Raw genomic sequence first — 27,510 nt, 5'->3', positions numbered from 1 at the left:
TGGTATTACAGTGGAACAGCAGCATAGTTGCTGGTCTAGCCCCATAGCCTAGCCTTTTGCTACACTGTTGTAGGGGAGTTATCGTTGATGTAGGTAATCTTCCTCCCCATGTGGCAATAGTTAGATGGATTGAAGTGTTCTTCCATTGACCTAGTCATGTCAATAGTGGACTGGCTTACTGGTGGCACTAAGGGAAATGGGCGCACACAGAAAAAAAAGTTAGTGAGTGCCCAGCACCTACCAATCATCTGCAGATCAGCTGCTTGGTAAGCCCTGCCAATTAGCTGTTTGGTGGCAGGCAGGCGCTGAGGGGAAGGAGGAAAGAGTGGGGACAGGATGCACCAGGAGAGGGAGCAGAGAAGATGGAATGGGGGCAGCAAGAAGACAGGGTGCACTTGCAGGGGCAGGACCCGGGATGTAGCAAGGATGGAACACTCACCTAGAAAAATGACAGTGTCGGTGCTCAGAGACGTGAATTTTTATTCCCCGAGCAATGTGACTAGGTTGATTTAACTTTAAGTGTAGACCATGACTAAGGCAATAGCGAAGCCCACAATATTTTTAAATTGCAGTTACAGATCTATGGTACACAAGCATTCCTGAAACTACTAGTTATATACAAGTTCTTAGCAATGCACATACTGATTTCACCCATATTTCCCTGTTTCTCCAGATATTGTTTAACTTAACACAAAATCCTGCCCCTTAAAAAGTTATTTGAGCAAGTAAATTCTCTTTCATTCCTTAGGACCAGATTCTGTGCTGTTTTCACCTTATATAGTCATTTATATCTTTGTAAACTAAGGACAAAGTGTGTGTAAAATGATGCTAGCTAAGAATGATAGCATTTTACATCCACTTTGCTCAGGAATAAATGATTACAAAGATTCAACCAAATCTGGAAATCTATAACATTCTATCAGAATTAAAGAAAGGGTAAAAATATGGACTTGCAAACCACAGTTAAAAATTGTTTGACCATCCGTTTAGAAAATAAATGGTATTGCTATTGATTTTACATCTTTTGGTTACAATATTCCATAGATAATAACTCTGTTCCAACAAGCTGTGCCTAGCGGACCACACAAATTGAGTTTAAAAAGTATTTATGCACCATATAATTTTGTTAATCTGATTAACTAAAGTAGAAAAGCCAAACATACAACATCTGACTTAGTTTTACAAATCATTTGGCATGATAGTTCACTTAAGTTATCCATCTACATTAAGGCAAGAATTTACATTCATGACCACTCCAAGAGAGTGATTTAATAAAAATCAACAGAAAGTACACTTGAAGCATTTAATGTAAATTATGTATATTAACCTAATCCAATTGTTACATAGAATATTAATTATTTTTAGAAAGAAGTTATGCTAAATTGCTGCTTAGTTCATTAAATATTAATCATGGATATAGCAATAAACCTCAGGGACTATTCAAAATAATAGCCAATCAGTAGCACAAAAGTGCAGACAGAGAATTTGCCTTCAGAGCAATTGCTCTGCAAATGAGGAATTCCATGAAGAGTGTTAAATCATGATCTACAGACCTTTGAAAACAAATGCATCTGTGATTTCTCCAAACATTGTTTTTAATGTCCCGTTCCTAAATTCCTAAATATAATATTCAAAGGAAAGACATTTAACAGGAGGAAAAAGTTGTCTATTTCTTAACATTCCCTTCCAATTGTAGCACAGTGCACAGTTTTGTCAAATAGGGCATATTCGCCATCATATTAAACTCTAGCTATAGACATAAAACTCTTAATTCAAAGTACAACGTTCAGGTTCGCCATCTTTGAAGTGAAAAGAAAGGACTTATTGCACTTAAGCTGATCACCTGTGAAATGAAAACCACACCATAGTACTTCTTCAGCCACTGACTCCTTATGGAAACTTTATAAAATTGATTTTAAAACAGTTCTGGTTTGATCTCATTTTCTGTATCCAACTCAGCTGTTACAAAAATGATTACAACTTCAATGACAAATAAGAAGATGAGAAAAGAAATGAAAATTGAAAAGCCTTCATCAGCCAAGACCCAAATTCAGATTATTTTCTTTGCATTACTTCTTTGTAATACTTATAAATATCTCCATCCATTTTCTTAGGAGATGTCATTTGCTGTTGCAAGAAAAAAAAAAATCTACAGACCTGAATTCATATCACTACTTGAACTGACAAATGATTGTCACCAATATTTTTAAATGTAGATTATGTAAAGCTAAATCAAAATATATTCCATTACTTATTGCATAAAAAGCCTCCGTCTGAGCTTACTTGATTTTACACATGCATTTTCTGAAAATATACTAACTATAAGGTCTAAGATTTTAAACTGCAACTCATTGTAACCTTTGTCAAACCTTGCAACTTGCTGTAATCTTTGTAAAATTTAGTAATCCTTGTAACTCTCAGCCACCTTGCTTGTAACTTGCTCTGAACTGCATTCTCCCCTGAGTGATGGAGGGAGAGAGAGAGAGAGAGAGAGAGAGAGAGTGAGTGTGTGTTTTTGAAGTTGCAATGCTAAGGCTGGAGCATATGGTGATGAGTCATCAGAGACTGCTGCTTTGCTGGATAAAGGGAAATCTGGGCATGCTCCATGGTGATGAGGTAGATGAGTCACAGGGGCAATAGGGACACAATAAAAGGAGAGGGAGCACATGCGAGACTCTCTCTTTCTTCCCCTGCTCCTGAGAAACTCCTCTCTACAAGTCTCTTTCATGACCAGCTCCCCAGCCATGATGAGCAGACAGACCCTCCAGAATCTACATGCCTTGGCTCCTTCTGCCACCCATATGCCTGTGTAAGTGTGAGAGTGCCTGAGGGCAGGAATGAGTATGCGTGAGAGATAGCTGGTTCCCTCTTTAGTTTAAACCTTTGGTGGTAGTTCTGTATCTTCTTTAGTATAAACCTTTGGAGGCAGCTCTATTTCTGTAGTGCATACAGTGGAGTGCTAATCCCTCAAACAAACCCATGCTAGTGTAACCCTGGGTGGTCTCCAGTGGGAATTTTTTGGAGTAACATTACTGATTTAGGATTTTAGGACTTGATCCTCTAATGATGAGTGCCTCTTTGTAACCAAGTGATAGTGATATCAGTGATAGGGAAGGAATCATCCAACATTTTTCAAGTTACTCAAGGGAAGCAAATAAACAAAAATCTTGCTTCTTGTACACTATGCCAAATACTGAGATCCAAATTTATTTCTTACTAAGGAAAGCAGTGATTAGAGTTTTTTACAGTTGTTTCTATTACGGGAATAGCATTTAAAGGCTCCCAGAAAAAATGGGCTTCCTTTGTGCTAGGTGTTGTCCCATGACAAACAGCTCCTGAGTACTCAGAGCTAACATTGTAAACTAACCAAACAGACATGAGAAAGTAACGATTACCATCATACTAATGAAGGGGAACTGAGGCACAGAGAGAATAAGTGACTTGCCCAAGGCCACACAAGAATTCTGTGGTAGAATCAGCAAGTGAATTCAGAGGTACAGCCCTTGCATTAACCAATCATATCGAAGAAATCCATGAAAGTTTTTTGTGAGTATAGATGTCAGGGTTTTGCTCACAAGAGTGTCAGAATATGAAGGTGGGGGGAGCATTTTTTCAAATAGAACATCAGCCAAGCTATCAAATGGTGCAATAGCTGATCTTTTACAAGGACAAAGCATTATTGTGGTCTTCTTCATTACACTGGCTAGTGAACTGCGAAAGGAAATAATTGTAACGGATGAAGCCTACAACAGCATGGCAACAGACATTAAAAACAGACCAGCAATAACTTAGCATAGCTAGTTTTACTCAGAACAATATTTTTGGGCACCATCACAGTATTTGTTATGATACAGCAAAATGTGTACAATGTACTCATATCAAAATAATTATAGGTAGAGCTGATCGTAACCTCTTATCTACATTTAGGTTGTCTTATGCTTTCCTCCCCTGACATTATAAAGGATTTTGTGACCTTTTTTAACAAGCTCTAACACCTACATTGTTTGTAACTACATCAGAAGGACGACAGACTTTGGGCTAGAAACATATCTTGTCTTCATTCCATGAAATTCTATGCAGATTTGTTTGATACACAAACTATTAAAGCTGCCAATTTTTTAGTCTCACGTTCCTCAAGAAAACATTGGTGACGTGCCAAAATATTAACGAACATAAACATTCTGAGGTTGGGTCTATAAAAGATTCCAGCACCACAGCAAACACTGTACTAAGAACACATGTGGTGTTGGGTGCTGGGACTGGGCTCCTTGCTCCAGCTACACCCTCCTATAAATATTGCACCTGGCTCCAACAGCTCATTAGCCCAATTGGGGCACCAAATGGAACAGGAGAGCTCTCTACCTCCCAAAAGAGAGGGAGACATAGAGCTGTGCGAAGTATAGCAACAGTTTTATTTGCTGCCATAGCAACTGGATACCCTATGGGACCCAGCTTGTGGCACCCAACAGCGTAGACCCTATTTCTCACTTTGGATAACAGGCTTCTTCTGTGCCAGCCAATCCAGTTAATCTTGTAGCTCAGGTGCTCCAACAAGTACACCAGCATTGTCAGGGGAAGGACAGTCAGCAAGAAAGGGCCCCTTACCCAGACTGAGCTCTGACCTGATAGTCCAGATGCAGTTCCACACATGGTGGAAGGGGTTTCCTGCTTTCTCTGTCAGTGGACAGGGAAACCCTCTCAGATGGGTGGAGCTTGCTCCAGTCCAGACCATTCAGCTACAGTGTGAGACAGGCAAGCAGCAGCAATCCAAGGCACAAAAGCTGCCGCACAAAAACGTGACTAGACTGGCACTTGTGTTGACAGTGTGAGCAAGGTTTGAAAGGTCAGAGATTGGACCACCCTATCGCATCCTGAGAGCCCTACAAAATTCATGTTCCATTTTCATCAATTTCATGGACAGCGGTTTTAAAATTGGTCTATTTCATATTTTCAGATGTTGAAATCTGAGCTTTCCTGGTGGTGTGGCCGATGGAGTCTAAACCTGAAAGGAAGTTATGGGGGTTGTAAAGGTGTTGCAGGGTGCTGCAGGACTGCCACCTTCACTTCTGTGCTGCCTTCAGAGCCCCATGAACCTTTCTGCAGCCAGGGGTGGTTCTCAGAGGTAGCTCTGACCTCCTGCCATGCTACTGGGAGTGCCCCAGCCAGGGGCTCCTAGCTTCTAGTCCCAGCCAGGCTGGGGAGGACCAGGACTTCCTCTTCCCCTGCATGGCCCTTGGGAGCTTCCTGCAGCCAGAGGAGGTACCCAGAGAGTACCTCATCTTCCCTCAAAAGAAGCCATGCAAGGAAAGAGAAAATCCCATCCTCAAGAGCACTGCAGATTAGCAGCTGGACCCCAGTGAATAGTAGATGTCCCAGCGGAGACATCCTTAGCCCTGCCCATCCCCCTTTCCTCCAATAGCTAGATTTCACACAAGTGGTCTGATTTCACTGTCCATGACACATTTTTCAGGGCTGTGAATTTGGTAGGGCCCTACTTATTTGTCCCTCCAGAACAGGGCAGAGGCACACTGAGGAAAGTAAGGGATCTGTGCTGCATTCTGTCCTACACAAACAGAAGTCTTCATCTCCCATCATAAAGATTATTATTTCTATGTGTATATATATTTAAATACATACATGTCTCCTTATTCCTTAGGGTAACCAGCTAATTTATGTTAATCACGTGAAAAAAATTTCACCTGAATTTTATTTATCTATAAAGAAGAGTGTTTAATATGTTGATAACAGGAATATTTGACGAGGAGTCCTGTGGCAACTTATAGACTAGCTTATGCTCCAATAAATCTTTTAGTCTATAAGGTACTACAGGACTCCTCGATGCTTTTGCAGATTCAGACTAACACGGCTACCCCTCTGATACAGGAACATTTGAGTAACCAATTTAAGATCAGCTTAAAAGTGTTATTTATGGTAACCCATAAGAGCTATACATACACGTGATTTGCTTTACAAAACATTAAGAAAATTAAGTACGCAATTTTTTAAATACATATGTTAACAATGTATTTTTTCTCAATTGATATGAATGGGAAGCTCACCTCCTCATAAACTTTCTTGGCATTGCTGTTATCTCCTATCAAGAGGTAACCCACTCCAAGGTCATTCTTGAATGAGATATCACTGGGAAATAGATCAATTAGTTTCTGAAGAGTAACCAGAGAACTTCTCATGTGACCTAATTTGATTAGACAAGAGTAAATTATAACAAGGGTTACAAAAAAGATAAATAAATGTTCAAAGACAACTGACATTACATATTCTGGAAAACCCAAATTCAGAATTGTGCACCCTACCTTTCGTTAATGGTCATGGATAACGCAGAACATAAAAGTGGACTTCATTACATGTGAATACATTTAACTAATTCATTTTCACCTTAGAAGCAATAGCTACCAAATCTCTGATGGAACTGTAAATTTCTTTCAGTGTTATGAGAGCCTCTCGTGGACAATCACATGTAGTGCAGTACAAGTAATAATACTTTACACTTCTGTAATTATTAATCTTCTGCAGATCTCAAAGTGCTCCACATAGTCAGGAAAGCACTTCAACTCAAATTTTGACCTTGATAAATCAAAACATTTACGCATGTTCTTAACTAAGTGTGAGAATAGTTCTATTGAAATCAGTTGTTTCACATGTTAATGTAAAGTATGTGCTTCACTATTTTCCTGGACTAGGACTTTCCTGATGAACAAAGAGATGATGAGCAAGCCAGTCCTGAAATCTGACCCAGCTGGATGGACCTTTATGCCTATTGAAGTCAATATGGGTACATTTAGACTACAGGCTTTTGTCAACAGAAGTTTTGCCGACAGATACTGTGGACAAAGCTTCTGTCAACAAAGAGTGTCTAGACTACAGCCAGTTCTGTCAACAAAGCAAGCCACTTTGTCGACATGGCAGTGTAGACGAAAAGGACAGTGTAGATGCAATAACGCCTTCTGTTGACAGAACTCTATCGACAGAAAGCGTTATTCCTTGTAGAATGAGGTTTACAGCCGTCGACAAAACTACTGAGTTCTGTCGACGTTATGTCGACAGAACTCAGCGGCAGTGTAGACACAGGTATAGTTTTGTCGACAAAAGTCCACTTTTGTCAACAAAACCCTCTAGTCTAGACGCACCCAAGAGCAGGAGTAAGCCTGGATCATCACAGGACTGGGATCTAAATTTTCAGAAGTGTCCACTAGTTTGGCAGCTTCAGTTTTGGGGTCCCAGCTTTAAATTCCTACACTGTGATTATCAGCACCCACAAGTCCAGGCAGCTGAAATCAGTGGAAGATATTGATGCTGCCAACTCTGAGTGTCAGGTCATTTGAGTCAAAAGTTAGGCAACGAAAAAACCTGAGGCACTCAACATTTACTTTTCAAAATGAGTGCATAAGGGATTCCTTTCAAATCATGGTGTGTCAGTGCCAGTGTGTGCAAGCCTAGGTCTCCTGATGCCAAGGTGTTTACTCATTCCACTAAACCACATCTCTCCAATATAATTATTTGGGAAGGAATAAATAGGATGAACAGGGGTGGCCCTAGACTAGCTGCCAGCATCTGGCGCCCTAGGCAAACCATGCAATCGGCACCCCCACCTCCAAACCCCTCAATGATATCGTGCCACCATTTGGCACCCCATTTAACTTGGTGCCCTAGGCGGCCATCTAGTCCGCCTATATGGACGGGCCACCCCGAGGATGAACCCACAATCCTATCGGACCCTGAGCTCAGACTTTTTTTTTTTTTTTTAAATTCCAAAACTCCCCCGATTTTTTTAGGGAAGGGATTTTAAAGTTTATTTTATGCAGCATAAGGGTTGGGGCAGATATTTTTCATGCCTATAATGATTAAGCTTTCATTGTTCTGTAAAGAAGACAATGTAATAAGTTAAGTTATTAGCAGAAAAGTATGAGCTATTTACAAAAACCATGTAAGAATTCAGATACCATAGTGATGGGCTACTTTATAAAACCCAGACACAGAAATATACATGGAAAAGTATACAAGATAACATATGTATTAGACAATCTAGAGGTAGATTACCTAATTATCCATGAATGTACTGATTACAGTTGTATGCTATCAATACCCCATCCATTAAATAAACAGGTGATTTTTTTTAGTATTGCAACAACTGCTGTTGGTGAAAGAGATTGTTTTGGTGCTCACACAGAGCTCTTCTTCGGGTGCAAGTGAGCCAGAGTCAGCATTTTCGCCAACAGAAGGTGGTCCAGTCAAAGATATGACCTTACCCACCTTGTCTCTCTAAAATCACCATCCTGCATCTTAAAGGGGGAGGGTTATTTGGCTGGCTGCCCAGAAGTGATTCTGTGTAAACACTTAACCTTGGGAGCACCTTGCCTGAGGCCACATATACACAGCAAGTATAGAGGTTTGGTATACCGGTAGGAAGTGGTGGCCTGGCCCACACTGCTTCCCAAGGCTCCCCTTGGCTGCAAACAGCAAACTGGAGCTACTGGGAGCCATGAGGCTCTGTGGCTGTGGAGCTGGTAAATAAACATGCTGTAACGGCTAGTTAGCTGGTTTCTCAGAGTAGTTTCGTGGACCACTTTGAGTAGCATTGGCTTAAGCACATTTGAATACCTCCATCATAAATTCTGCACACTGAATTCATACATGTAAGTCATATTTAAATCTTACCAAGAAATTGCTGCCTGTCTGCTTTTCGTTTCAGGCTCAATTTTACCAGATCAGCAGGGACGTCTGGCAGACTAGCAACCTCCCCGTAGGTGTTGATGGCTTTTTGCAGTATTTCATTGCTTCTCATTTTCTCAGCCAAATCATCCTCACTCTAGGTGGAATCACAAAATTGTTATAACACATTATTATATTTGGGAAGATTAATAAGACTGGGACTTTTCATTTTGGAAAAGAGACAACTAAGGCGAGGTATACATTAGTGGATAAGTTTGAACTGAAGATATGCAATTTCAGTTACATTCATTGCATAGCTGGAGTGAGTGTACCTTAATTCAAACTTTGGCACCATCCCCACAGCGGGAGTTTGACAAGAGAAATGCTCCTGTCGACTTCCCTTATCCTCACAAAGAGGAGGAGTACTGGGATCTAAAGGAGAGCCCTCAGCATTTGATTTAGCGGGTTCTTACTAGACCCACTAAATCGAACACCATAAGATTGATAAGGTAAGTATACACATGGCCTAAGGGGGGGATATGGTAGAGGTCTATACAATCATGACTGGTGTGGAAAAACTGAACAAAGAATTATTTTCTCTTTCCCCTAACACAAGAACTAGGGGGTTATCAAATAAAATTAATAGGGAGCAGGTTAAACAAACAAAAAGAAGTATTTCTTCACATAGTGGAGACAATCTATGCCAGAAAGTCAACTCCTTGCCAGAGGATGTTCTGAAGTCCAAGACTATAACACGGTTCAAAATAGAGCTAGATAAATTGTTGGACAATAAGTCCATCAATGGCTATTAGCTAGGATTGGAAGAGGTGATGGCCCCTGTCCCTGGTTGTCAAAAGCTGGGAATGGATGAAAGGGAATGGATCACTTGATGATTACCTGTTCTGTTCATTTCCTCTGGGGCCCCCTGCAGTGGCCACTGTCGGCAGACAGGATACTGGGCTAGATGGATCTTTGGTCTGACCCAGTACGGTAGTTCTTATGTTCTTATGAAACAACATTCTTATTTCAGACGGTCTAGCATCATAGACCATTTCTTAATACAGAGAGATTTTGGGACAAATATTTAGTCGAAGTCACTGAGTTATTCCAACTGAAAACTGGTCATTTTGTAGTTTTTCAAAGGTCATATGCTAATACATAATACCAAATTCTAAAAATGTTGTGGGTGATTGTGATGGATAGGAGGAGTGTTGGCCAGCACCCAGTGACTAAAGAGTTAAACTCAGGTAGCTAGCAGGGATGTTGGCAGAAAGTCTGGAAAGCCAATGGGAAAGACTATTGACATCTGAATTGTATATAGATACCCTAGCTGCTTCTTCCATTGTGCGAGTTCTAAGTTCATGGCTGGGGGGGGGGGCGGGAGGGAGGAAGCAACATGCAGTAATCAGAATTACCATGCCTACAAGGAATATTGGGCATGGGAGTAAACTGGGCCTTGATCTACAGACCAGCGCGGATCATGAGCAGAGAGAGGAATGTATGTTTAGTCACATTCAGGGTATTTTCTTTGTTTTGGTTGTTTGGTTAAACTTCTCTGTATAAAATCCATGTGTACTCCCCTGCCCATTCACTATATTTAAGCTGTATCCAGGGATACCATGTTCTCTATCTTTTAATTTGTTTTTTCCAATTGCTCTGTAACACCTAGCAACCAAGTATGCTTTATCAAGGATATCTTTTTGTTTTTGCTAATAAAATCAACTATTTTAAGGCAATGATTTGATTCTTGTGTCCTGGAAAGTAATAGGTCTGTGTGTGTGTGCCTGCCTGGCCTGAGAAGTAAGCTGTCAAAGACACAGTTTGTTTCTGTGTTTTCTTTTGTTTCTTTTTTCAAGCTCTCTTGTGGCAGAAGTGTTTGGGGTACCCCTGGGGAAAGAATTCAACTGTTCCTTCCTGGTTTTTCAAGTTTCTTGAAAATCACTTGATGGTGGCAGCCTTTTTTCCCCAGAGTCAATGCATCTGTGACTCTCGGGAGGGTTTTTTTTTTTTTTTTGGTAAGCAGAGTCCATAGAGAAAAGTAGAGCCCATAGAGGTATTTAAGGTCTTTTGTGGGCCCTCACTTTCTGCACTCAGAGTGCCAGAGTGGGGAACAGCTGTGACAATGGTAAAAATCAGAATTTCTGCTTTAAAAAGACTATATTAATGATGTGTAAGGATTATGTTGTACACAGATCAGAGCTATCTGTGGATAATGCCTAATTTTTTAAACTTCTCCAGATGTTGCCTAATGAGAAAGCAAGAGAAGCAGCCCCAGGAGCTGAAAGATATCTGAGTTACTGTTAAGGTGATACCACCATTTGCCAGGTACTTAATTATTTTCTAGTAGCTTGAGGCATCTACCTTGCTATAGCTAAATTTTGTGTTATTTAAAAACAAGTTGTTACACTTAAGCATCATGTGAATGAAAACATTGATTCTACAAGGCTTAGAAAAGTGCCCAGAGCACATGGATCCATCACTTTCTCCCCTCCATCCAAACCCCCTCACTACATGGGGAACAGCAGCCATAGCCAAGAGGAGTTCGGGGGAGGGAAGGGAAATGACAGTTCCCAAACGCTCAGGACTCCTCCTTCAAAGAAGAAAGCACCAGTCAGCCAAGGCTCTTCTCCCAGAGAGGTGGAAACAGCCAGGAGACACAGTCTCAGCCTTCTGACAGCATGAGAAGTCTAGATATTTCCCCTCTGGTTGCTGTGTTGCCATTGACTGCTGCCTTCCCAGCTTCTGTTCACTACTGGAACCCTTCTGGTCCCCAACCTGTTTCTCTCTGTTCATCACGCTTTTTACCCTTACCTCTTCCATATACCTTGCACTTGGTGCAGTCTCACTTGGCCCTTTACCTAGTTTCTTCGCTTATGCCCAACTGTTTTTTCCTGTCCCCAACTTCAACCTACGAAGATCCAGTAGAATTCTACTAAGAATGTTCTGTGAACCTTATTTTGTTTTTCATGTTTGAAAGCAGATTTAGATGCATTTTGAAATGTAGGGTGAAATCTGCGCTCCACTGTAGACAATGGCAAAAATCTCACTGACTTCAGGCAAACCAAGATTTCATCCCTGGCATGGAACTTCTCCCCTTTGTCTGCAGTGAAGCACTTTTCAGTAATGAAATGAAGCTAGACTGATCTCACATGTGTAATTTTAAAAGTATGGATATTATTTTATATGCTTTCTATGCTAAGTCAGATTAGTAGTGTTCTATGAATCCCTCCTAACCTCTCCTATTTTCTCTGACTTGGGTTCCATTCATATCTTGCTAATTAGTAGTTTTAATGCATCACAAGTACTTCAATAATGGAACTATATATATAGGTCAATCTGAATTCACTATACTGGCATCTTTTATCCACTATACTGGCATTAATTTTTAAAAAAGCTTCACATTAGCAGCATATTGTTGCTGTCAATAGTTAAAACCTGGGAACTTGTTACCTGCAGCTTCATAATGTTTTAGAAGTTTGCAATGTTCAGTGAAGTTCTTTGTTTCTACAATCAATTCAGCACATCATGACTGATGTGGCCAAATGTTCTGCTAGTGTAAAAGGGTGTAGATCCATTGGTTTAAATAGAATTTCATCCGTTTCCCTGACCAGAGAATTTGGTCCATGGTGAATTAGTGTCTATGCCAGGGGTAGACATGTGTGCAGTAAGTGCAATTTTGGGTGTGACACCGGCCAGTGTGAAGCCACAGCACCAGCTCTGGGGGGCAGGCAGAGAGGCTGCAGATTGGGCTTTGTGTGAGTGGCTGGTGCTCTCCACCTTCTCTGCCTGCCCAATTTGTTGCAGCCGTACAGCAGTGAGCCGGTGGGAGCAGGTGAGCCACTACTGCTGGTGGTGGTGGGGACTCAGCTGGGAAAGTTTCTCCAGCGGCCAGGGTGCGATTTAGGCCATATGGCCACGGTGGTCACTCCTCATTGGCCAGGGCCAGGACTTGGTCCACATGGCCGTGGAAGCTGTTCCTATGGCAGCCAGGGGGCTGCTCCGGAGACAGCCAGGCCACTTGGTGGAGTGGGGCTGCTCTGGGGAGCAGAACTGCCTTGGGGATGGCTAGGCCACATGGGAGCGAGGCAGCCCCCAAGTTGGCTGCTGGGAACAGGCTGGAGCTGGACTAGGGTGTGGCAGCCGTGGGGAGGAGGGGAGCTCCCTGTGGGGTGCTATTCTCCTGCTTTGGTGAAGCCACCTTCCACCCCTCAGCTGCCTTCACCTGGGAGTCCATCCCTGCCTCCTCCAGCCTGCCGCTCTCCATCCTGTTCCACAGCCTCAGCCCTGCAGCCTCAGCACTTCCCACTCTGCTTGCCTCCCTTTCTGCCTCACGGTGCCCCCAGTAGGTGGGCTAAAAACGGCACCAAAGTCACACCCAGCTGCCAGTACCACTGCCACCAGGCCCCTGTTAGAGGAAGAGTGTTGCCCAGGCTGCGGCTCCGGGGCTGGGTGGCAACTGGGGCAGCTGAGGGGAGTGGATAATGCGTGGGAGGGTCTCCCTACCCCAAAGCTGCATTGGCCTCTGGATCCCTGGCAGGAAGGTGAGAACGCCATGCACTGGACCCCCACGGGACCTCGCCCCCAGCAGGGCTGGACATCCTGGGATCATCTACCCACCCGCTCCTGCCTTGATCATTTCCCTGAACCACTCCCCTCCCAGCCATCCTGACCCCAACCCGTGCTGGTGATCCAGCTCCACCCCCTGCATGACCGGAGCCAGTGCTGGCTTCCTGTGGGGCAGAGGGGTAGCCCCGAGGCTCCATACTACATCCATCTTCCAGGGAAGCACGCACACGTGCTGGTCCTCCCCTCCCCACAGAAAAGCCGGAGCAGAGCCCAGGGCAGGGGACCAAGCAGGGCACGCAGTGGAGAGAATCCCTCCCCTCCCCCCAGGAGAGTGACGTAGTCCAAAGGAGGTGGGTTAAATCTCGGCACACCACTTTGGAAAGGTTGCTGACCCCTGGGTCTATGCACTAGTTTTTTCATCATCTTTATTTACCTTATAAAAACTGATGGAGAGTCCGGTTGAAATGTCTTACTAATTGTAGCACACACAACGCCCTTCTACTGTGATGGTTTCACTTTGCTTATCTTGATTAATGAGTTTGAATGGATTCTTATTAAACCTATTCCTTTGAATTTCATGCTTTATGAAAATAAAATGATTATTTCTGTTTTGGAGTTGTTATATCAAAGAATTATTACAAAGTCAGAGCTTGTTTTCCAGTATCTTCAGAAGGAGGATACTTGAAATAACCAAGAGGAGGAGTCTCACTTAAAACCTGGGATCACTGTACAGAATACAGAAACAAACTGCTTTGCATACAGGACCCGATTATTAGATAACCTCTAAACCAGGGTTTCCCAACCTATGAGTCGGGACCCAAATATGGGTCACCATTACATTTCAAAAAGGTCGCCAAGTGTCTCCCCAGGTGGCTCTGCCTCCTCTCCTCCCCCAGTTTTTTAATTGCTTTGGGTCACCAAGTCTTCCTGAATTGTCAAAATGGGTTCCCATCTGGTTGGGAACCGCTACTCTAAATATTATTTTTGCATTTACAACAGTTTCAGTGGTACCTGTGCTTTCCCGTATCTTGCTCGTGGACTCTGTGGATATTTGCTCACTAATACTTCAAAGTCCTTCATAGCTTCTTCAACTTTTCCCTGAAAGGAAGATATTTCTGCTAAATACTTTATCTTATAGCAAAGCCCTTATAGAATCTTGAAAGATAAACAGTGTAGTGTAATTAGATTACTACTCCCAATTCTATAAAATAAAGCAGAAAGTATTTCATATTGTTTATTACAGGTTTTTCTCTTACACACCATCTGACCAGATTGGCTGCAAATTCCAGAGACATCCATTTTTGTGCATACATATAGATCAATATAATTAGCTGTTCTTGGCTAAAACCAATTGTTTTATATTATAGTGGCTGAAAAAAACCACTTAGCTGGGTTGAAGTTGTACTGTGAAACACTAGACACTAAGGTGAATCACATTAGACATTAAGGAAATTTGGTCAAAAGTGGTCAATTAAGGAATTTAAAATGCAGTACAAAAAATAGATGACTGTATCTAGCAAGACTGGATTAACTTCTTTTGGTGCCTGAGGCTATTGGGGGGACTCCTAAGCTCTGTGGTGGGGCCAAAAGTTAAGAGTCCAGAGAGGGCTGCAGGTTGAGGCAGGAGCGTGGGTATGGGAGGGAGGGCTTTCAGTAGGGCTGGGGATACATCATTTGAGGTACAGGAGGGAACCACAGGACAAGAGGTAGGGGTAGGAAGTGCAGGGCCTTAGCAGGAATTCGGGTGCTGGAGGGGCTCAGGGCTGGAGACTGCAGTCTGGGAAGGAGTTAGTGACTTACCGGCACAGGCGGGGGCTTGGGGCTGGTTCAGGGGCTCAGGGTGGGGGCACTTACATGGGGCAGCTCCCCTTTGGGAGTGGGGGAAGCAGATGGCTCAGTGAAGGCCATAATGTGTTTAGCCCTCCTGCAGGCACTGCCTGCTGCAGCTTCCATTAGCTGGGATTCCTGGCCAATGGGGGCTACAGTGGTGGAGCATGCAGGCAAGAGCAAAACGAGGACAAAGTTTTGCACAGTGCCCATAGCAACACAGCTCCAGCCATGTGTGGGAGGGAGGAACAACAGTGTGGGAGGGAGGAACAACAAAGGTGTCATGTAAATGCTTTCCGGTGATGTAAATAAGAAGCAGGCAGTATTACCTGCTGTAAACATAAACAAACTTGTTTGTCTGAGCAATTGGCTGAACAGAAAGGAAGACTGGATGGAAATGTAGGCTTTGAAGTAGATGTGGGGAACTTCTGGCCCTCTCCTTAATTTGATCAGGTCCACAGCAAGTTTCTGTGCTAGGGAGCCAGAAACCTTGAGCCTCGGAGCACAAGTGCCAGTACCCCAAGCCCGTTTCCACTAGACAGGGCCAGATTAAGGAAGAGGCTTTAGGGGCTACAGCCCAGGGGCCCAGGCTAAAGGAAGCCCTCACAAAAGTCCAGATCATTTAGCAAGTTCTCTTAGCTCAGGACCTTGGGCTATACGCACTAAAGACTTAGCGAGTTATCCAGCCCCGCCTAGCTGGGGGAAGCGGCTACAAGCACTTCCGCCCACCGAGCTGGACACACATGGCCGTGAGCACCGGGGGAAGCTCTGTCCCCGCACAGCTCTCTCCTGCAGGCTCTGCCTCTGCAGCTCCCATTGGTCAGGAATCCCTGGCTGCAGGTAAGAGCAGATCAACTTGGCCCACGTAAGCCACTTGCTTCCTCCCACACACACCGAATAGGAGCTGCCTCAACCTATTCCCCAACTCTGTGCCCTGCGCCTGAGCCCACTCCAGGACCCTAATTCTTGCCCAGACCCCTCCCCTGCAGTCCAACTTCCCAACCCGAGTCTCCTCACACACTCCAAGCCCCTTGGCGCTACCCGATAGTCCCCTCCTACATCCCAAACACCTCAATACCATCCCCACCCCAAAGAGCACACCCCTTCCCACATCCACAGTCTCCTCCCACTCTCTGAACTCCTCATTTTTGGCCCCACCAAATCTAATAGCTCCAGGCAACCAAAAGAGTTAACCAAGCCTTGACCACATGTGAGGGGTTTGGGGTTTTTTTTGCTTGCGGGTGGTCCCCGACTGATTTTTCTGTGGGTCAACGGCCCCTCACAGAAAAACGGTTCTCTGGCCCCGCACCCACAATGGCCTTGCTATTTGGTTCCCTCTTTAAGAGACTATCCCCACACGTAAGGAAAAATCCAATCTGTGCATTTCCCTGGGGCATCCTGGGAAGATGATGACAGCTTCTGATCTTAATTCTTGTACCACTATGGAATTACCCTGCCCTCAGGATCAAAGCCAGATCTACACTTAAATAATATGGCTAGAAAAAACATTAACAATAATTAAAGATATGATACAAGATAATAGACTGGTCTCCTTGATTACACGTACAACAAATACCAGAGCCTGGGATTTCTTTCGTTCAGCAGCTATGCTGAAGGATTCATGCAACGGAGGGGGGCAATTGGTCTGTTTCAACTCTCTCACCTCTAGCAGAACATGTTAAGAAACTTGGAAACAAAAGGAATTACTTATAGGTGGCTTAAAGCTTTGCATTACTCACTCACTCTGGGTCTCAAAGAAAAATGGAGAAAAGAACTTAGCCTTATTGTAACAACATAAACCTGGGAGGGTATCTGGCTTAATGTGAAAGATACTTCAAAAGTTCCAGAACCAGATATTAAAAAGGCATTACGAGACTCCGGAAAGTTTGCTTAAGGCTACATCGGTAACATGCAGTGAATGTTGGAGAGGCCAACAGCCCCATACCAACCTTTCACATATCATCAATTTCTGTCAAAAACATTCGTGTTCTCTAACACCATAGTCAGTGCTATTTTTAAGTGTTGCTATTTTTCCTTCTCCAAGCCTGTGCTTTGAAGAGGTGCAGAATGATACATTACCTGTTCACATTAAAATGGATTACAGTGTTTTAGTGGCCAAAAGAGTTATCAGAAAATGGAAATCTACAATTCATTCCTCCTACACAGATTGCCTTATTACTGCATCAATAGAAAATAGCAATACTTGTGGGGGGGAAAGAGGCTAACTAATACATCCATTTGCAGTTTAATATATATTAGTCCCCAAAACTCATAGGTTGTGTTCTCACTTGTATATTTATTTAGTTACTTTAACAACCGATGCCCTGTGTGGTCTCTATGGGTTTAGGGTTTTTTGTTGATGGGTTTGGGTTAGTTTTTTTCCCCATGTTTTACAAAAAATGAATACTGAATTTTGTTATCCATGTGATTTTTTCATCTTGTGCATATATATTTTATATCTTTTGCTTTGTTTGCATTTATATTTCATAAAAATAAAATAAGATTTTAAAAGATTTTAACCTGTGGTGGTGTCATCAATTGATATGATTTTATTTATCTGCAGAATTTGCTATCTCCTTAATCGCTTTAAAGACAACTGAGATCAGCCAGTGTGCTTTTTGGTAGAAGTGATTCAATTTGCACATGTCACTAGAGGGATAGGTGCTATGTGTACCCATTAGTAAGACAGAGCCATAATTTATTGATCTTCAAGACAATTTGTAAAATGAGTCTGTTCACTCAGGTTTTTACCTGCAGTGATAGAAAAGTATATTTATTTTACAATTGGATATGCATTGTCAGTATATCCATTGACCAGGGTCTTCAAATTTTTAAAATATTTTGTATATGCACCTAGAGACAAAGATGCAAACATTTACAAAATTCAATTAATGGTTAAGACGTAAATTTTACAAAACAGTCTATGACAGACATGATGGAACATTCGTTATGATCTAAAAGGATGAAAGGTGAATGACCAAGCTAAAATGAACATTGAAGTACAATCAAATGTGTGTCAAATTCTTAGGGAAAAACAGAAACAAATATCAAATTCATTATCCCTTTTATTTTTGTGACTGTTAGTTTGTAGCCATGGTTTATATTATCCAGAGAAAGAATTCAAACCTACCTTTTTACGTAGCTTTTCTGCAGCATTCAGTTCAGCTTTAATAGTCTTATCAAACTTGTTAAAGAGTTTGGGTTTCTTCTTCACAGCTAGAAATGTTTAAGGAAAAAGACAAAAATCCACTATGACTTTCCCTTGAACTTTCTCTGACAAGAGTTTTATTTGGAAGATTCCTTTAATCACAACCCGATAAGGTACAGAATCATAGAATAATATAATCATAGGGCTGGAAGAGACCTCAGGAGGTCACTGAGTCCAGCCCCCTGCCCAAAGCAGGACCAATCCCAACTAAATCATCCCAGCCAGGGCTTTGCAAGCTGAGACTTAAAAACCTCTAGAGATGGAGATTCTACCACTTCCCTAGATAACCCATCCCAGTACTTCACCCCCCTCCTAGTGAAATAGTTTTTCCTAACATCCAACCTAGACCTCCCCTGCTGTAATTTAAGACCATTGCTACTTGTTCTGCCATCCATTACTACAGCTAACAGCCTCTCTCCATCCTCTTTGGAACCTCCATGCAGGAAGTTCAAGGCTGCTATCAAATCCCCCCTCACTCTTCTCTTCTGCAGACTAAATAAGCCCAAATCCCTAAGCCTCTCCTTGTAGGTCACGTGCATCCACATCCTCTCTATAATGGGGGGCTCCAGAATTGGATGCAATACTCCAGAAGTGGCTTCACCAGTACCGAATAAAGGGGAATAATAATTTCTCAAGATCTGCTGGCAATGCTCCTCCTAATGCACCCTAATATGCCATTAGCCTCCTTGGCTACAAGGGCATACCGTTGACTCATATCCAGCTTCTCATCCACTGTAATCTCCAGGCCCTTTTCTGCCAAACTGCTACTTAGACATATACAGACATATTTTTTGACTGAAAACACTCTAAATTAGTTTAACAACATATACTCTACAGAAACATATTTTCCCATGCCACAATTATTTTTTCACTGGGATTTGTATCCCATCGTGATTTAAAGATCTCTTGTGATGCAGAATCCATCTCATCCTTTGGTATATTTTTCAAATAGTAAATTATCCTGCTAGATACTTAAATCTATTTTGAATTCAAATTTATCTAGCTAGAATGGATTCTACCTATTGGATCTGATTATGTTTGGTTAAAGAATCCTCTACTATCAGAAATTTTCTCTCAATTATCTTGTTACCTCTTAACCTACTCATTACACTAAATATTCATAAATGATCTAGAAAAGGGAGGTGAACAGGTAGGCAGCAAAGTTTGCAGATAATAGAAAATTATTCAAAATAGGTAAGTCCAAAGCTGACTGTGGAATGTTACAAAGGGATCTCACAAAATTAGGTGACTAGGAGACAAAATGGCAAATGAAATTAAATGCCATTCTTCTGGCTTACTGAAGGTCTGGTTTGCCATGACTCCCCTGATGTCTTTCTTTGTAGGCACCAAGTGCCTTGTCAAGTCCAACTGGGAGTGACCAGTCACAGATGTATGGGTCTCTTCCCTTCTAAGGGGCCAGTGCTATGCAGTAACAGTACAGTTAAAAATAAACACCATATTTCCCATGGCTAAGGACACAATTTTGCCCAATATGTATAGCTTAGCCCTAAACCAATATTGCTATGAAACTCTAGCAAAGGTGCCATTTACTGAATCACCTTCTCTCTCTCAGACAGTGTTTCTCAAAATGGGCTGCAGGCTATTCTGCGTATATCAAAGCAGCCCGTTATTTTGAAATAGATTTTGAAATAACAGGCAGCTTATTACAACATCCTGATAAACCTCATTTCACGGGGGCTAAGGGGCATTTTGGAATAGTGAGTTATTTCGAAATTTGGTGCTGTGTAGACAGTACCAAATTATGAAATAAGCTATTTCAAAATACACTCGCAATAAGCAACGCAATTTGCGTAGCACAAATTGTGTAGCTTATTTGAAACTAAAGGTGCTGTGTAGATGCACCCCATCAGAATATCCATTTCGTATAATGTGAGACACTTATGTTCCAATCCCTTAGTCAGAGGGGGAACCTGAAACCAGTCCCTCCCACATCCCCAGCAAGTGTCTGAATGACTGAGCTATAGATTAAACAGCATCCTCCAAAATAGCCAAAATATAAATGAACATTTTCAAGCTGAGTTGAAACAAAACATTCCATTTACATATTTCTAAAATATATTAAAAGTCTCAAAGGGGTAGCCGGGTTAGTCTGTAACTTTAAAAATAACCACAGGTAGTCCTGTAGCACCTTAAGCTTTCATGGGCAAAAGTAATTTTGCCCATGAAAGCTCATGATACTGAAATATATTGATACTAGCTGGAGTTACCCGGCATTGCTCGGGGTGGGCGGTGGGGTCCTGCTGGGAGTGCCCCATGTGAGGGGAGGATGGAAGAGGGCAAGCACAGGACCTAGGGTGGGTGGGGCGACCCAGCTCTTGCCCAGGGCTGCAGGTGCCGTGGGGGGCAACGACCCCACTGCCCGCCCCAAAACTTTTGCCTCTCTACCTGCCACACTATGGGGCTGTGCCGGGGGCTCCCCTCTCCTGCGGGCCACAGCAAGCAGGTGCTAGGCTCCCCACCACAAGACCAGGAAGCTGCACTGGACCCTGGGCTGCTCCCGCCGCCGCCGCCACCGTCACCTCCCCGCTGGGCTTGTCCCACTGCACCTGCCACCACCCCTTAGCAGCAGCCGCGAGCTCCACCCCGCCGCTTGGCAACCCTCGGCCACCGCCAGAGGGGAGGGGGCAGGCCTGGGCCGAGTGACATCATGGGTGGCAGGGAGGAGGGGGGCACCTGAGTAGTGGAACAGGCTGGTAGAGGTAAGCCGGGGCAGCTGCCACTCAGAGCGTGGCCCTTCCACCACCAGCCTTAGTGAGTGACTGTCCCCGACGCTTCCCCTGAGAAGCTGCTTCTCCCTGCACTGCCAAAAGTACCTTAAAACCTTCTTCTGGAGGAAAGGTTACCCCATGCCAAGTTTGGTTGAGGTAGCTCTTATAGTTCCCAAGTTATCAAAGCACAAACATACAAACATTCTCCTTTATATATTAAGATTTTTAGTTCAGTCCTAACTATTTAGTTAACGCAACACAAAGTTATGAATCATTTGAATTGACCAAAACTGTACTTTTTAGTGAATATAACATTAGCTAAAATGTTTTACTCGCTCCTAGTCCTAACTGCTTGTGTTAATTAAACATGCAGGTTTTGCGTAACACTCTTGTGTCTGATCCAAACTTTAATTCTAGTAATTACATTTTTATGACCTCCTGAAGTTTCACGTGGAGAGAGTATTCTTTTATATTTTCTTTATAAGCCGTTATCTAGCATTACTGTGATCTGTTAAACAATAGCTAAATTACATTTCAGAGGTGGTGATATCTAAAAGTTGCATAAAGTATCTTACCCCTCTTATAGCGGCTGTTCTGAAATGTTTAGTACATAAAGCACTTTGGGATCCTTAGATAAAAAAATACAATAAAAGCACATATTTTTTACCATTGTTTTAAGCCTATTGATTCCTGAAAGAACACCATGATTAACTGGGTTTCAAAAATTGCTTTGTAAGAAAAGGAGAACCTATAAAATATTTTTTTTAAAAATTGCTCCTACTTAGTATTTATTACTAAACAACATAGAGAAGAAACTGAAAATCTCTTTTCATTAACTGATTGTTTTTGCTTTCCTAACAATTTAATTGTCTCTCTCTCATTCTTTGAAATGAACACTTGTAGATGAGTACAGAAGAAAATAACTCCATCAAGATAACTATGATATAATCAAATTGATCCTCTGAGTGTTTTACATAATATGTAAACACAGAACATTATTTCATTACCAGCCTCTCTCAAATTGCACAATGTCCTATGAACTATGCTAGTGAATATGGTTTGGAGTGAAAAATGCAATGCTCTTTAACACAAAACCATTAACATACATAATATAGTATAGTTCTTTTGATCCCAATGGAGGATTTAATAAATCTTCATTTTACTTTGTGGTCTAAGCTGATATTCTGTCTTGCTAGGTCTCTCTTTTGTACTGATCTACACCACAAGAGGAACAGGTTTATGACACAAGAGGACCATGTTGGTGGATCATCCAGACCAGCACTATATGCTATATAGTGCCAGAAACCTAGTAATGAACAATTATGAAAAATCTTGCCATTAGAAATCTTCCCACCAGCTAGTGATTGGTATAGCCCCTGAAGCAAGGCTTTATAACATTTCCCTCCTCCTCACTCATCTAATGTGCCTTTGGATTGTCTCATTATCCATGTAGTCGCCAATTACTCCCAAAATATCTAGGGTTGCTTAAATGCACAGAATCCCTGTCCATTTTAAGGACAGGATTTTCAAAGGCTTTCCTCCACTGATATCCTTACAGTAATATCTCTAGTACCCAAATGAGATTAAAACCATTGTGTTATGTGCAGAAATATAAATAAGAGATAGTCTCTGCTGTAAAGAGCTTATAATCTAAATACTGAAGAACAGATAAGATCAATCAAATTGCCAAATTCAGCAAGTCAGTGGATGAACCACCAACAGAAATCAGGTATTCGGACTCCAAATAGATCATATTCCCTCCCTCTCTTTATCTTTAGGATTGTACCTGTTAAAAAGAAAGATTTATGGCATATGAGCAACCGAAGATGTGCCTTCAGCACAATATTTTCATGACAAAGTTGTTCTGGTGAGACAACCCATTAGCTTATATGCTTTTGGATTCTAAATACAGTAAACTTCCGATAATCTGGCACCTTTAGGACCCAGGGGGTGCCGGATTATCAGATATGCCGGACTATCAGAAGGGGGGGCTATGAGGGTACTGGAGTGGGGTGGGAGGGGATGCCACCCCAGACCCCTCATAGCCCCCCCTTACGATAGTCCAGCTGTGCCCCAGGCGTCCCTGATTCAGCCGCTGCTGGTCAGTTTCAGCAGCAGCTGACTCAGGGATGCCTGCAATAGAGCAGCTGGGGTGCTGCCGGGTTGGTCCCGCAGCGCCGAGGGGCAGCGCTATGGCACCAACCCAGCAGCACTCCAGCTGCTCTTGGGGACGCCTGGGACAGAGCAGCTGGGGTACTGCCCGGTTGGTCCCGTAGCGCTGCCCCTCGGGGCTGCGGGACCAACCCGGCAGCACCCCAGCTGCTCTTGGGGACACCTGGGGCAGAGCAGCTGGAGTGCTGCCGGGTTGGTCCCGCAGCGCCGAGGGGCAGTGCTACAGGACCAACCCGGCAGCACCCCACCTGCTCTGGCCCAGGCATCCCCAAGAGCAACTGGGGTGCTGCCAGGTTGGTCCCGCAGCCCCGAGGGGCAGCGCTATGAGACCTACCTGGCAGCACCCCAGCTGCTCTGCCCCAGGCGTCCCCAAGAGCAACTGGGGTGCTGCCGGGTTGATCCCGCAGCCCTGAGGGGCAGTGCTACAAGACCAACCCGGCAGCACCCCAGCTGCTCTGCTCCTGGCTTCTCCGATTCAGCTGCTGGTCAGTTTCAGCTGCAGCTGAATGGGGGAAGCCTGTCCCGCTGCCCCAGCACTTCCGGTTTCCGGGTGCCGGACCATCAGGAATCCCGGAGTTTTGGATGCCGGACTAATGGAGTTTTACTGTATATGACTTGATTTTAAATACTACTGTACTTGAGTTAATTTTGGCTCTGAATACTAGAAGTAACAAAATTGTGGGCACTAGAACTCTGTCTACGGAAAAAAAAGATAGAAAAACTTTCTAGATTTGTGACCTTTCAGAATTTATTTCTCAGTTCTTACAGCATCAATCAGGATGTAACTGAAATAACAACTAACTGCAAAGAAACTGGCCACCATCATTAATGGAGGAAAGTTGCATGTCTCATGACTAGGGCCTAGTGGTAACATACACCAGAGCTACTTTACACTTTGGGTCTTGCCCTTCTCAAACCTGTTGAGGATGGGAATGGTAAATTTCTGTAGGGGGAAAAGGGACAGCTTGCCCCACACAAGAGCTACTCCTATTGATTGGAGGACAATGCTGTACATACAGATATGAGAAGGAAGAAAGGGGAGATCAGAAAAACAGCAACACAAAAGAAATTACAAGGATAAAAACCTAGCACTGTAAATTGGGCAGATAGAGACTCGGTATATCCTTTCTCAGAGAAGAATTCTTCCTTTTTCCTGACATCTGGTTTAGATGAGGGTTGGAAGAGTCCTTCCTCTGTTTCAACAAAATAATATTTTTATTCCCCTTAAAATTAAACATCAATTCTATACCAGCAGGAAGCCAATATGCAAAGTGGAAAACAAACTGTTAACATAAACATTATTCAGCTGTGAGGCACTAACTAAAACGACACAGTAAAGATTACATAAAGGGCAATCATTTTCATCTGCTCATTTTAGTGAGATGCTGCAGGATTCATCTGGGGGCTTTCAATGCAACCATCAAGTATTCCAGTATATTAAATGTAGTCTGTAGTCTCCCTGCAGGGGTATTTTGATAAATTATACATAAAGGATTATTACACTTGAAAGAAGTTAACAGCTGAGGTCACATCTGTTAAATTAGACATTAGAAAGAATCTAACTAATCTGGTTTCTGGGGGGAAAACCCCTTCCTAAACAAATACAGACTGATATGACCACTGAGGAGATTTCCATTCTCTGTTCAAGTACCAAACTAATAATCATGCTAATCACTAATCACTCTGGTTTTGCAAGGACAGCCTGGAGGGTGTTCAATTACCATCCTGGATAAAGGAACACGTGTGTTACCCAGGGTGTCTAGACTACATTGCTCTGTTGCCAGAGCCATGTAGATTAGTTTACTAGACATTTAAATCGCTGCTTCATTTGGGTATGTCTAGTAAACCAACCTACATGGCTCTGTTGACAGAGCCATGTAGTCTAGACACATCCCCAGTAACAGAACTACTCAAAAATGAGTTGGTGGCATATAAACACCTCTCTCAAAACAATTTCTGTTGTTCAACAATGGGTAGGGTCTTATCAATTTCAGGGTTAATGAGATGGGGGGGGGGTGACAGCTCTGGCTGCAGCCTGTCCACTTGAATTGGGGGCTATCCCAGGCACCCCCATGAAGCTTCCTGCAGTTGTGGGAGGTTAGTTAAGGTAGGTCTTTTCTTGTTCCAGAAGTGGCCCCTGCAGGGGAATCACGTCCCGTCCCTCCCAAGCCCAGGCTGGAACTCCCAAGCTCCCCAGCCCTGCTTTGCCCCTCCCTTACGAAAGACAGATTTCACAGAGGAGATCAGATTTCATAGTCCATGACTCATTTCTAATTATGGAACATGTCACCTAAAGGAAGACCTTATTTTCATTGATCAAAATAAGACAAAATAAGCTGTAATATTAACGCTGATGAATAATGCATATCTTATTTTTATGTCAAGAAGCATTGTATCATTTGGGTTTTAATAGATTGCAAGTTATTTTAATTGCCCTCTTATACACACGATTCATCAACTATTTATATTCATCAACAATATTTACATATAGGCACTTTTAACTGATCACATCTTTGAAAAGTTAAAGGGTGAGATACCAGTAGCGCAATATATCAGGCTCAGAAGAGGAGGTATATTTTGTCCCTCCAGGATACAGTAAGAACATAAGAACGGCCGTACTGGGTCCGACCAAAGGTCCATCTAGCCCAGTATCCTGTCTACCGACAGTGGCCAGCACCAGGTGCCCCAGAGAGGGTGGACCGAAGACAATGATCAAGCGATTGGTCTCCCGCCATCCCTCTCCAGCCTCTGACAAACAGAGGCCAAGGACACCATTTTATCCCCTGGCTAATAGCCTTTTATGGACCTAACCTCCATGAATTTATCCAGCTTCTCTTTAAACTCTATTATAGTCCAGTATTTTATCCCTTTGCTTAAAAGCACCAGTATAATTTTTTCTCACCCAAGAGAGGACATCAGAAGAAACTAGAACTGTTCCTTTATCCAGGATGGTAACTGAACACCCTCCAGGCTGTTATTGCAAGACTGAGGAACACCAAACAATTTTTTTTTAATGGGTAAGACCAAGGGGTTTTTTGTCAAGTAATCAAGCGCGCGCGCACACACAAAAAAAGCAAGCCGCTTCCAGGGAAAATTTGTTGAGGGGAAAAAAACAAACAAACAAAAAAAAAACCCAACCACTGGACCTAGGAGACTTGGGGGAAGGGGGGGGGTGGAAATGGGTCACTTACCCCTCCCTTCCCCCAGGAAGACTGCCCTAATAAGAGTCTGGTACATGGAGCTGAAATCATAGGCCACAAAAAAGTAAGGATAATAATAAACAAATGCTAAATAAGGTCATGTGTCTGGCCAGGAGGGAGGGTAGAGGAGGGGTCTTGTCGCAGAATGTCTGGCCTGGAGCGGGTATTGGGGCAGGGTGCCTGGCCAGAAGGGAGGGTGCAGGAGGGGATTTGGGGCAGGGTGTCAGAGCAAGCTGGGAATGTGGACTCTTGGTGGGGCAGGGGTTGGGGTGCGGGGTCTGGGCATGAGTGGGGAAACTTACCTGGCTTGGCACCCTGCTGCAGCAGTGAAAGCCTCCAGGGAGCATGCTCTTGTTACTTGGGGGGGGGAGGGGGGGCGCGGCGGGCATCGGGTGGAGAGCTCAGTTCACACACACACACACACACACACACACCCACCACACACCCCAGGCAGGGCAGGGAGTAGAAACCCCAACCATCCCCACCAGATTAAACTCTGCCACTTCCCCAGCAGGCTGGGGAGGGGTGCAGGGGAGAGAGAACAGCAGCACATCAGGGGTAGCAGAGCTCGAGTGCGCCCCAGGCGGGGGGGGGGGGGGGAGCGGCAGCAGAGCCCAAGCCGGGTTCCCCACAGGCAGCAGTGGAACCCCCCTGGGACAGAGGCCGTCCTGCGGGCTGGGGAGGGGGCAGCCACAGCGGGAGCTGCCTACGGGCTCTGCAGGGGCAGGGAAGCAGAATTTTTTCATGGAACCCCGGGGTTCTGCAGGGCACTGTTTGGGAAACACTGCCCCAGGGAAAAGTTGTTGAGGAAAAAAAAAAAAAAATTCTGTTCTCTCTGCAGCACACCTCCAACTGGTGTGCCGCAGGACATACTTCTAGTTCAGCGTTTCTTAAAGATAAACAATTTTTAATAATTCTAGAACAGTAATAACATGTCAGACAAACCAGACAAAAGAGAGAGAGGGAACTTCTGTACACCAAGTACGTACCAAGCTGAGGAGGACCCCTTTATGACCACTGAAAGATTAGCTTTCCCTATCACTTTCTATCACACACTTCAGATCTGCCAACGGGCCACCAAGGCAAGAAGGAAACTACTTTGTCCACCCTGATAGTCTTGTTGTACCAGTGAGGGTGG

General features: G+C 43.5%; 1 protein-coding gene across 10 annotated transcripts in view; it reads right to left on the bottom strand.

Moving 5' to 3' along the window:
• ASPH (aspartate beta-hydroxylase) overlaps positions 1-27,510 on the bottom strand; it is a 191,779-nt gene that overhangs the window by 38,370 nt on the left and 125,899 nt on the right. For all 10 annotated transcript variants that reach the window (XM_075920632.2, XM_075920630.2, XM_075920631.2 and 7 more), the window contains 4 exons: positions 18,194-18,279; positions 14,248-14,334; positions 8,677-8,827; positions 6,060-6,196 (listed from right to left, as the gene is read on the bottom strand). In XM_075920632.2, the coding sequence (XP_075776747.1) occupies positions 6,060-6,196; positions 8,677-8,827; positions 14,248-14,334; positions 18,194-18,279 (461 nt within the window). The remainder of the gene's footprint in view (positions 1-6,059; positions 6,197-8,676; positions 8,828-14,247; positions 14,335-18,193; positions 18,280-27,510) is intronic.

This window comes from Pelodiscus sinensis, chromosome 2 (assembly GCF_052426305.1).
Source record: "Pelodiscus sinensis isolate ZL-2025 chromosome 2, ASM5242630v1, whole genome shotgun sequence".
NCBI lineage: Eukaryota > Metazoa > Chordata > Testudines > Trionychidae > Pelodiscus > Pelodiscus sinensis.
This window is presented reverse-complemented; position numbering and strand designations above follow the sequence as displayed.